The sequence below is a fragment of the Ascaphus truei genome, chromosome 4 (assembly GCF_040206685.1).
Source record: "Ascaphus truei isolate aAscTru1 chromosome 4, aAscTru1.hap1, whole genome shotgun sequence".
Taxonomy (NCBI): Eukaryota; Metazoa; Chordata; class Amphibia; order Anura; family Ascaphidae; genus Ascaphus; species Ascaphus truei.
Window position 1 is genome coordinate 106,518,322 of NC_134486.1, and position 12,007 is coordinate 106,530,328.

At 40.1% G+C, this 12,007-nt stretch overlaps 1 protein-coding gene across 1 annotated transcript in view; it reads left to right on the forward strand.

Annotated features, from left to right (window-relative positions):
* Nucleotides 1-541: 541 nt before the first annotated feature.
* ANAPC1 (anaphase promoting complex subunit 1) overlaps nucleotides 542-12,007 on the forward strand; it is a 73,480-nt gene continuing 62,014 nt past the window's right edge. The window contains exons 1-11 of the mRNA XM_075596352.1: nucleotides 542-742; nucleotides 2,428-2,664; nucleotides 3,343-3,504; nucleotides 3,747-3,798; nucleotides 4,643-4,743; nucleotides 6,580-6,662; nucleotides 8,997-9,070; nucleotides 9,302-9,447; nucleotides 9,856-10,082; nucleotides 10,763-10,969; nucleotides 11,584-11,679. Coding sequence (XP_075452467.1) covers nucleotides 2,452-2,664; nucleotides 3,343-3,504; nucleotides 3,747-3,798; nucleotides 4,643-4,743; nucleotides 6,580-6,662; nucleotides 8,997-9,070; nucleotides 9,302-9,447; nucleotides 9,856-10,082; nucleotides 10,763-10,969; nucleotides 11,584-11,679 — 1,361 coding nt within the window. The 5' untranslated portion in view covers nucleotides 542-742; nucleotides 2,428-2,451. The remainder of the gene's footprint in view (nucleotides 743-2,427; nucleotides 2,665-3,342; nucleotides 3,505-3,746; nucleotides 3,799-4,642; nucleotides 4,744-6,579; nucleotides 6,663-8,996; nucleotides 9,071-9,301; nucleotides 9,448-9,855; nucleotides 10,083-10,762; nucleotides 10,970-11,583; nucleotides 11,680-12,007) is intronic.

Sequence of the window (12,007 nt, forward strand, 5' to 3'; positions counted from 1 at the left end):
CTGAGTTACCATGTCCATTATCTCACTTGTCTGTGTGTCAGAGCAATTTTCTCCTATCTGTGGTTGTTGCCTCTCGTGTTCCCATCGGTTTTCTAGGGTTAATGTGATAAAGTTGCTTTTCTCTTCTTGTGTCAGGCTGATATATTTCATATTTCACCGGCCCTACCTTGCTAGTTATCTCATATGGTCCCAGCCACCTAGCTACAAAATAAAAAATTCTCCCCCCCCCCCAATAAAATATGGGTGGTGAATATAATCTGTCTCTACACAATGTATATTTATTTGTATTTAATTCTATTCATTTATTTGTGGGCTCTCACTCCCACCATTCCTCTACGAAATGGTAAAGGAAAGCACGACCTTAAACAGAGAGGAGATATGGTGTTTTTTTTCACGGTGCCACCCGTCTCTATCTCTAGACCACACCTCTGCCATCACTGTGTCCCTCTCCCTCCTGTACAAAGATGGCCGCCGGAGCCTGCCACCCACAGGCTCAATCTCTCTACCCCCCCCCCTTTCCTCACGGGCGCAAGGGCTGACGGGAAAATCCAAGATGGCCGCGTCCATTTGAACCGCTCCCCAGTTTTTCCTGCATGTGAAGCGCGCCCGCTTCTCTGTCACATCTCATCTTCCTGATCTTCTTCTCACAGCAGCAGCGCTGCGGCCATCAGTCAGGAGGAAGATCTGCACCAGGATTCTCTCCAGCGCCGAGAGCACAGACAGACGATTACTTTATAACCAGGTCTGATGGGTGTCTGTCCATCCACAATCATCACTGTGTATTATAATATTTATGTCCATCCACGATCATCACTGTGTATTATAATAGATATGACTGTCCATCCACAATCATCACTGTGTATTATAATATATATGTCTGTCCATCCACGATCATCACTCTGTATTATAATATATGTAGTATATTTATTAATATCTGTGTGTGTAATATATATATATATATATATATATATATATATATATATATATATATATATACTGTATAAATACACATTTCTCTATATGTACAGTATTCTGTTCTTAAAGTCGTAAGTAAAACAGAATCCGTTTGAAAATGTTGCCCTTAGTAACACTGAAACTCTTTTGAATGTTATGAGACTGATGACACTAAATAAATCTGTCAAGTGTCGCTAATTCGTTATTTGTAGCCTTACCGGTCCAGTGGACTTCAGAGTCTCACTGTTGCCCATCAGGACAATTTAATCAGAATGGAATTTGTGATCTTGAAAGCCCTCAAATTTCAGTCATACCAGTCTTGGTGTTTTGATGAGTGATGCTTAATAAAAAATGAGTGAAACTTTTCAGGGCTGCTTAATTCTTTTCGTTTTGTATTAGATCTGGATCGGTCTCTTATTTCCTTGGCTAATTTGTTAATTCCTGTGTTACAGGGCAGGTATTTCATTCTGACAGGCAAAGTGTATAGTTGAACTTTTTCACAAAGCTTTGTTTTTTAAACCACATTGGAACCAGGGGATCCTCTGGAATTGAACCGTGTTATCAGCTACGGGACCTTCGGATTCCCTGGATAATTACCAGTGTAGTTACCAATGTGTTAATTCCCTTTTAGAAGTTTAATATGGCCACCAAATTTGGGTGGCCATTAAAATGCTTAGTTTAAACATCGCTAAATATCTCGGTTGGTGATATTAACACGGTTCAGCTCCGGAGGACTTGTTACAAAAAATAAATAAATTAAATGTTGCCAGGATTCTTACTTTAAATGAATAGCTTTACGGTTTATACTGCAGGTAGACTTGGATATTTGTGTTAAATATCTGGTGTTATTTATGTTACACATTTCTACAAGATACATTTTGTTTGTGAGAGGGCTAGTGTTTATGTATGTCTACTACTGAAAGTTTGCAGTAGTATCCAACTTTTTTTTTTTAAATAGATCAGTTTTGTACTATGAGAAAATACTTGTAGCATTTAACAAAAACAACAATGCTGATATTTTAATGTATTTTTTTTGTTTCTATAATAACCATTTACATTGTAAATTTTACAAAGTCAAATCACCTTTCTCATCTGAAACAGGCTCTGGTCCACCCCTTTTTGAGCCCTGCCCTCTTTCTAGCAGTGCACCAATTGTATCTAGTGACTGCCTGGTCACATTATCTCCCCCACCGAACTTTGGTTCTCTTTTGCTTCACTGTCAGCCATTTAGTGAACCCTCAAGCCGAATCTTCGCCGATCAGTCACAGGAGAACAGATAGATCAGCAACTTTGCTAATTACTTATCATTGATGCACATATGTCTGATGGCAGTTACTTCTAGACTTACAACTGATAAGATTTACTTAAATTGTGGACAATGTAAAAATGAATAGAAGGCTTTGTCGATGTGCGGTTTAAAAAAAAATATATTTTACACTATGTTTAACATATATGCGTAACAACCTCTTTCAGAAATAATGTGGATATTTAGAACCCATGTCGAACATCTATGAAGAGAGGCAAACAATGATTGCAGCAGGGGACTTGCAGGAGTTTGTTCCTTTTGGCCGTGACCACAGCAAGCACCACCCCAATGCATTGAACCTACAACTTCGGCAGCTGCAGCCAGCCTCTGAGCTGTGGTCCTCTGATGGGGCAGCGGGCTTGGTAGGATCCCTTCGGGATGTAACAATCCATGAGAAACAGAAGGTATTGATTTTGAGAAATCTTATCTGGAGCAAGCACTTAATCCATCTAATTATAATAATGTTGTTTTATACTGTATAGTGCTACAAATGTTCCAGGTACAGGTCTCTTCCCTGTAGAACTTTTCTTTTTTGGGTGTAGAGAATACAGAACGAAAAGGGACTTTAATCAGGTTCATCCACTTGAATGGCAGTAATTACCACTGTATTACTCCTGCCCATGGACAAATCATTATGACTTTACTCGTGATGAATAGTGCATTCCATATTGTATAGGATTGGCTGTGATACCTTTCATTTCACCGACATAACAAAGAAAGTGTAGATGTACAGGCTTGGAGAAAACTTGGCTCGCTTCTTGTTTGTTGTCTCTGTATACATTCTCATGGTCTAATAGTTCTCTCCTGGAATATCATTAGATACTAAGTTGAATTGTCCTTAACCTTTCTTAGCCCCATCTCTGCCAGATGGTCTTGAAACATTACTGTGCAGAGAAAGTCTGGATCAGCACATTATTTTACGTTGATTACAGACTTAATGAAAGGGTAATTTATTGTGGGGCAAGTGCTTCGAAGCTGGAAATCTTTCCAATGTTACTCTACTAAGCCATTCACTCGGTTGCTGGCCAACTGGCAGACAAAAAGGTTAAACATACACAATTCACCTTTCCTTTTTGTTTCAGGAAAGTTGGCAACTAAGGAAAGGTGTCAGTGATCCTGGCGAAGATGTGGAATATGATGAAGAGCTGTATGTGGCTGGGAACATGGTGATTTGGAGTAAAGGGAGTAAAATTCAGGCCTCTGCAGCTTTCAAGGCGTTTACTGTGGACAGCCCAGTTGTACAGGTAACGGTCAAAGCTTTGCTTTATTTTTATTATTGCTTTAAAAAAAAAACGTAAATTTGGATTCCAAATATCCTGCTCTCTTTACTTTTCTTTAATTCAAACCCTTAAAATAGAAAATTAAATGCGATGATTCTCGCTTGGAGATTTTAAGATGTTGTTTGGATTGGGTAAAAAATAGAGGCTAATGGAAGTAATGTGATTATAATAAGTTAGAAACCATTTTTTATTTCCTTTGTTTTCAGGCTCTGTGGTGTGATTTTACTGTATTTAATGATAAAACCGAAAATGACAATGGTAGGTTGAATATCTTACTCATTCATTACAATGACACATCTACAACATTGGAGCCTCCAACATTTTGTAGATAAGATGGGTACCACTGTAGTTCCTCTACAAATGGTGGATGTACTGTAGGAATTTCTCAGCAATTGCTATGGAAGTTCCATAACCTGGAGCAGTGGTGCGCAAACTGGGGGGCTGGCGCGAGAATTTCCGGGTGGGGGGCACGGGCGGTTACAGATGCCCCGCGCTCTTCCCCAAGGCATTTAAATTAAATGCCGAGTGAGGTCTCTGTAACTCCCTTAGCTGTTCTCTGCCGGGTCTTGGGCGACGCGTCACTATGGCAAAGAAGTTTGCGCACCCCTGACATAGAGTATGTGGCTTACCACACACACAGACTATTTTTTGTTTAACAGGCACAGTTGGTCTTTCAAAACCTGCAGTGTACCTGCACAATAGCTACAGTTGGATATTTAATCCAAATTTGTCTTGTAATTAAAGAAGCAATTCCATTGGGATGTCTTTAGCAAAGTCGCCCTTTTTTAAATTGTATAGTTGCGTTGTGGAAATATTGCTGGCTGAAAAATGTGCCTCGCACACACATTTAAATGGCTGCTTCCATTCACACAGTAAAACAGGGGTTGCCATGGTAACGGCTGATGCAAGTAAAATAAACCGATATGAACTCCGTGAACAGTAAGAAATAAAGTTGCATAGAATGAACTATTGGTTCATGATTTGCTTCTTTTTTTTTTTTCTTCCTGTGAGGGATTGAGGCTTTCAGTGTGTCAGGGCCAATGATCTTTCACCTTGCAATTCACAAAGCATTTAGCTTTATGTCTTCACCTCCCATGCTCAGATCAAGATAAAGTAGAGAAGTGCGTCTGCGTGTTGCAAAGTTCCTGCATCAATGTCCATAACACGGCAGGGATGGACTACATCGCTCCTTTGCCTTTCCAGGTAAGATGCCGTTTCCTCTTTACATTCACAGAATAGCTGTTCACAAAATGGGGGACTTCTGTTGTCACGTGCACTTTAAAAATTGCCCTCAACAATTCAATAATAACTTTATTTCATATAGCGCTTTTATCCCAATGGGACTCAAAGCGCTTAACAATTACAGTATAGCGCGCGGTACGCAGCATTGTACATAAGATTTTTACAGACAGTCTGATATCAAATGGGAAAACAATAAGTACTGTACCATTTGCTGGTAGGGTGGCAATCGAAAAAGGGGTCAGGCCCACCAATATCATGCAACGTAGTCATGTTGTCTAATAAATACAGGCCCCAATTCAATCATTGTGACGCTGCTTCCCAGTGCTGGAGAAGAGATCGGCTCTGTTGAAATGAAACCTTTTTCCAGGATTGGAAACTTGCTTCACAGCACATTGAACAATGGCCATAGGGTACACTCGAACAGACTGTTTTTGGGGGCAGTCTAGTGTGTCTGGACTTTGGATGACGATCGCTACTGAAGTTTGCAGAAGAATTGATACAAACTACTGACTTTTTATTTTATTTTTAGTTGTATGGTAATGTCATGGTCTTGGAAATACAATGGATAGAGGGTAGTGCACGCACTCAGTCACACTGGTAAATGAGGGGTACTTAGCTGCCGGTGCACTGGTTCTAGGGAGCTCCTGATGTCCCAAAGTAGTCCAGTAGCTAATGAAGAAACAGGCACATGGTCTTAATCAGCAACAAGAAGGTTTAATGTGCCATGAAAACCTAGCTCCTTCTCTTACCGTGCACCCCAAAACTGGAACAACCTACCAGAGACTCTCACATCCACCACCAGTTTAAGTTCTTTCAAATCTAAGGCTGTCTCACATTTTAATCTGGTCTGTAACTGTTTCATTCGCCCATAACATATATTTGCTTTAACTGTGCACGCAATGTCTTGTATATAATGTATACCCTGCTCATTATGTAACTGTATTTGTAACCATGTATTATTTGTCCTAACTCTGTGCCCAGGACATACTCGAAAACGAGAGGTAACTCTCAATGTATTACTTCCTGGTAAAATATTTTATAAATAAATAAATAATAGGTTTTCATGGCACATTAAACCTTCCTGTTGCTGATTTAAGACCGTGTGCCTGTTTCTTCATTACCTACTTGGAAATACAATGCCTTTACTCGATTTTAAATCAAAGTATCATCTGTTCTTGGGACATTGGGCAAGTCATTTTATCTCCCTGTGTCTCGGGTACCAAGATTAGGTTGTAAACTGTACGAGACAGGGACTCATTGTGCCTGCAAAATACTATGTATAGCTCTGCATGTATTGGCAGATCTATATGAGAGAGAATATTTTTCTTACTGTTATTGTCCCTTCTTTTTTTTTTTTTCCTTCTTAAAATAATAATAAAAAAAAAAATATATATATATATATATATATATATATATACACACACACACACGTTGTGCCTGTTTTTGATGAACTTTGGCAAATTTGGATAATTAATAATAACTTTATTTATTATAACGCTTTTTCTCCTAATGGGACTCCAAAGCGTTTCACAATTACGGTATAGTGTGCGGTACGCATCACATAGGAATTTTTAAAGACACAGTCCCTGCCCCGTAGAGCTTACAATCTATGAGTTTGGTGCCTGAGGCACAGTGAGATAAAGTGATTTGCCCAAGGTCACAAGGATCTGACACTGGGATTTGAACCAGGTTTCCCCGCTCCAAACTCAGTATCATTGTTCTCAAGAGTCAGGGCCTTTACTCAATGAGCCACTCCTTCTTGCAACTGATTATAATTTCATATTGTGGCTTTTATAGGTAGCCAACGTTTGGCCTACAAAATATGGCTTGTTGTTTGAGCGCAACAGTTGTTCACATGAAGTCCCCCAGAGCCCACCACGGTATGTACTGTTTATTGTTTTTCTCTGTTCTGCTGGATGCGAAAAGAACTGCAGTGCTCCTGTTTGTGCCTTCGTGTAAATGACAGCCACGGAAATAATTCTGACGTTCTTGAGCGAATGAGAAGAAAGCACATGGGAGGAAATGTATTTTTATTTTAAACAGAAATTATTTGAAAATACATTTTTGCTTGCAGCTATAAAAAGCTTACTAATCAAATAGCCAGACAGGTGTACATCAGCTTGGCCTGGCTGAGATTTGTGTCGCAAAGAGGAAGATTTTTAATTTTTTTATTACTGATGAACAAAATGTGATACTTTCTTTTATAACATAAATGTTGTTTATGAACATAGGGGAAGTTCCCAGCACTCAACCAAAAATATAAATGCAAACGACAATGGATGATATGACAAAAAGAAATATGTTTTTCTATACTTAGGAATCATACAAATGTAGCAAACAATTGCATCAGACAATGATACAGGTGTAGTTACCCATCCAGTATAACCACAATAGGTATCAAATACACACACTAGGTGTGACGGGCACAAAAAAAGAGAAAAACTGAACACGGGGGAGGAAATAAGGTAAGGGAAAACAAAGAGGGGATGGGGAAAAAACCATGGGGGTAAGGGGGGCAACGTTTCGGGGCTCCTAGCCCCCTCTTCTGGCCCGTTCCCAAAGACCAAAATGATCCCAGTAGTTCCCTTACCCCTGTGAAACAGGGACTCCCTGGGTAAAAACCTTAGCAAGGCTGAAATAATACTGCAAGCAGCAAAACGTGCAAAGAACAGAGAACTTCCAGTTAGGTATACTTCAAACCCACAGCAACAAGGTTATCTCACAGAGGTTGCTAATACCACTAACCGCTAACAGGAGTATATTGTGCTACTGAGGACTGTCAATCTTCTTGGCTGTTAGTGGTATTAGCAACCTCTGCGAGATAACCTGGCTGCTGCGGGTTTGAAGTATACCTAATTGGAAGTTCTCTGTTCTTTGCACGTTTTTGCTGCTTGCAGTAGTATTTCAGCCTTGCTACTGTTTTTACCCAGTGAGTCCCTGTTTCACAGGGAAGTAACAGGATCACTTTTTGGTCTTTGGGAACGGGCCAGAAGAAGGGGCTAGGAGCCCTAAAATGTTGCCCCCCCCCCCCCCCCCATATTCCCCTGTTTTTTTTTTTCCCCATCCCCCCCACGCCTCCCCTTGTTTTCCCTTACCGTATCTCCCTCCCCCGTTTTTTTTGTGCCCATCACACCTAGTGTGTGTATTTGATACCTATTGTGGTTATACTGGATGGGTTAATACACCTGTATCATTGTCTGATGCAATTGTTTGCTACATTTGTACGATTCATTAGTATAGTAAAACATATTTGTTTTTGGCATATCACCCATTGTCGTTTGCATTTATATTCCTTGAGTGCTGGGAACTTCCCCTATGTTCATTATTGCAAATTTGGAGTGAATTAGGGCCCCTCCTTGCACCGCACCCTCATTTGTTTAGCGACTCAACATACTTTTACTGAGGTGCTGTTAAAATTGTATACTTTCTATTTATGTTGTTTATCTTCTCCACAACTGTTCCTATTGACACGCTCCAAATCAGAAATCTGACATAAACCAGGGAAAATAAATGCACCATTTATTTACACATTGGCCTAGAGTCATCAAATGGAGTTAGCCCAAAAATGAATTATAGCCCACCCCCCTACCTCCCCACCCAAAAAATATTTTTAAGGTGTAAGTAGTCAACGTTGTACTGCTGAAAATAAAGCATTTTCAATGCATCTGATTTAAAATATCAGGAACAGCACCAAAATTACTAAATACGGCAAATGTTTCCATTTTGATGGCAATTATCAAGTTTTGATAGTTATCAAAATACAGCATTAACCCTATCTCGCCTACCTGTTTATGGTTTTTATTTTTTGTCTTTTGGTGGCCATTAGGCCTCAGATTCTTTTTGTGGTTGGGCATCAGCCATTTTTCTTTTTCTTCAAAAGAGGCCTTTTTAGTTTTTTTCAGTAAGGCTATTAGGAGTTAAGAAAATGCAAAACGAGAAAGCCCTTCCAGGGACATCCGTTTTTACCCAGTTACCAGGTTAAAAATAAAATAGAGAAGCCCGGATCACACTGACTGTATGTTACTGTGCAGTATTTTAAAGACTAACAACACGAGCGTGTGTTCACCTCTTTCACACAGGTCTCCATAGACCGTTTCAGTGTCTTGCAGCTGCAGATGTAAAGATTTTCAAAGTCGCTGTGTATATGAGTATATTAACGTCTCTATTGTCATTTATCTTTCTATTTCTTTCACTTTTTTTTTTATTTTTTATAGAGAACCATTGCCAACTATGTTCAGCATGCTGCATCCATTAGATGAAATAACACCCTTAGTTTGCCGATCTGGTGGTAGGTACCCAATACACTTCGTATATTGTGGGAGGAGGTGGAAAGATGGCTCTTTCTCTGCAAGCATTAACCCTCGATTTGTTGAATGTTTACACACTTGCAGTTTGCAGAGCGAGGTAATCCCTCCACTCTTGGGGAAAGCTGTGCACCTTGGGTAGTAACGGGAGGAGTGGCTGTTGTATAGACCAGTCGCTCCTTATTTGCCTAATTGTTTGGTTCCTCTTGTTGCAGGGATATTCGGCAGCTCACGAGTGCAATATGTTTCGGATCACACCATGCGGATTGTTTTCACCAATTCTGACCCTTCTATAGTGATGACCTATGATACTGTGCAGAGCTCGCACACGGTCTGGGCTCTCCGGAAGGTAAAGCCAGAGGTAAGAAGACAAAGTAATCCACGCCATGCCTTGTATAATCACACGGATGCTAGAGCTGCTAGCAAGCACATTAAAGTTCGTTCGTTGTGGCTTTGCTCAGTGCACCTGTCTTAATTCCTATGGAAGCAGTAAGGGTGTACTTGGTTTTTCACACATGGCTTCTCCATTTTGACTTTATTTTTGTTAAATAAATCATGACACGGTGTAATATGTCATGTGTTGTTGTTCATCTGAGGTTGTATTTACCTAATTTTAAGACCTGCTAAGGTTTAGATGATTGTTATTATGTCCTGATATGTAAAACCATGGAATTCAAAGAGGGTGTACTTTCTTTGTCACACAACTGTATAGGTGTATTGTGTGTCGTTCTTTTCTTTTTTTTTTTTTCTTTCTTTTTTTTTAACACAGGAGCAAAATGTGGTCCTGAAATACCAAGAACAGCAGGGTACTCCGCAGCATGGGATGACTAGCAGCTCGCTGACTGCTCACCTCCGGAGTGTCTCAAAAGCAGATTCCCCGGCAGCCTCTCCATTCCAGAACTATTCCTCCATTTACAGCCAGAGTCGCTCCGTGTCCTCCCCGAGCATTCATTCTCGTTCCCACTCCCCTTCCATCTCCAATATGGCTGCTCTAAGGTGAGAAAACATTGTGCAAAGTGGCAGCTGCGCTTTCTGTCCAACATATGAGAACACAAGGTGTGCAACTTTCCTCTCTCTCTTGTGTTATCTGATTTATGTATTGGGGTGTAAAGGACACATTGTGTTTCCAAAATGTTTGAGATGCGTGTACAACATTTTGCAGTGCTAAAAATACAGCGCATGTCATAATATAGATGGGAGTTTATGGTTAGGTTTTCAATATGTGAACACTGTTTGGGTGTAAGCACCGTCTCCCTTAGTCCCCATGCTCTCCTGCTGACAGATTATGAAAGGTTTTAAATAGTATATGGGAAGGATAGATCAATTTCTAACATTAATAATTTAGGAAGTGATTAATCCTTATAAACAACTGTGCTATGGTAACTCTTTGGTTTGCCTTTAAATATTTGGTAAGTTTGAAAATGTCCAATACACAACTCTTCCCTCAAATATATGTCGGCTTAGACTCCAGATTTTGCCCATCAGCGCATTTTAGAACTGTGTGTTTGATCTGATGGGATTTAATGTCAACACAGGGAGACCCAAGTTGTAAGTGGGGCACACACCCATAGTGTGTTATGGAGAACCTATGCAGTGCAAAGCATTCATGTCCTCGATCTCATGATTTTGAAATGGTGTCTGTGAACTCTTTGACTTCTTGTTTTTGCCCTACACAGCCGCTCGCATTCGCCTGCCTTGGGGGTGCACTCATTCACTGGCGTGCAGAGATTCAACTTCTCCAGCCATACCCCATCACCAAAGAGGTTAAATGCTTCCCATTCCCCCAATAGCACATCCAGTGACTTCCTTGTCACAGAAACTGAACCGATTGTGCCAGAGCTCTGCATTGACCACCTGTGGACCGAGACTGTTCCAAACATGAGGTAGGGAAGGTGGTCATAAAGAAGGCTAATGTTACAATTTCAACCAATAAATAGCCCGATCACGTATGGCGCCCCATGGAAATTAACAAGCTGCAGTTGCAAGCAGTGACGAGTATCACTGTACACTTCCAACGTATTATTATTTTTTAGATATACCTGTATTATAAAAAATATTATTTTACGGTGAGAACCAAAACACATTGTTCCTTCTTCCAAAAGATTACAACACTTATCTCCACTTTCTTACTACAAAACGTTCCAAGTCATTCAGCAACAATAAAGTAATTAGTCTGGTGAAGAAAAGTTGGTGTTCGGTGCCGAAGGTTTAGAGACGCTCCCTGTTGTATAGCTGCTTACACTTGGTTGGAAGTTCTCCGGGACAGGGATTTCCTTTCCTATTGTATGATCTTGTTTGTTTGCACTTATTGTATTATAATTTCCTGTACTGTATTGTCTCGTAAATCGCCACGTACTGCATACTGTACATACGTACTGTACAATCTGCTTATCCTTGTTCATCAAGCAAGGGGGATTCCGCTCAAAAAAAGGAACTGCAACAAATAATGCCTTTTTAGTGGCCCCTCACAAATTGTGTTTTTTTTTACTTTTTATAGGGAAAAGAACTCTCAGGCCACAAAAGTATTTATTACAGCTGATCTTTGTGGACAGAAGTTCTTATGCTTCCTTGTAGAATCCCAACACCAACTGCGGTAAGTTTTTCCTAGCAGACAAAGGGAGCAGAGCAGCGCAGCACACTACATTAAATACACCCTGGGGTATGGCGGGAATAGCTCCCAGAGATATTTCTTTTAGAAAGCTCCACGCTACTATATACTGTAGTCAAATATTTGTGTTATATTTCTTCTTTAGACATATCTGTTGTGACATCCTGGGAGCCATGCTATCTATAGCTTCTGAAATCCCTAATGTATTGAAAATGTAATTTAAACATTGATTAAAAGCGTAACAGAAAAAGTTTCAATGTGACGTAAGAAATACGGCAATTTGAAATCTGCTCATAAAGTTGCTCCGTGTGTT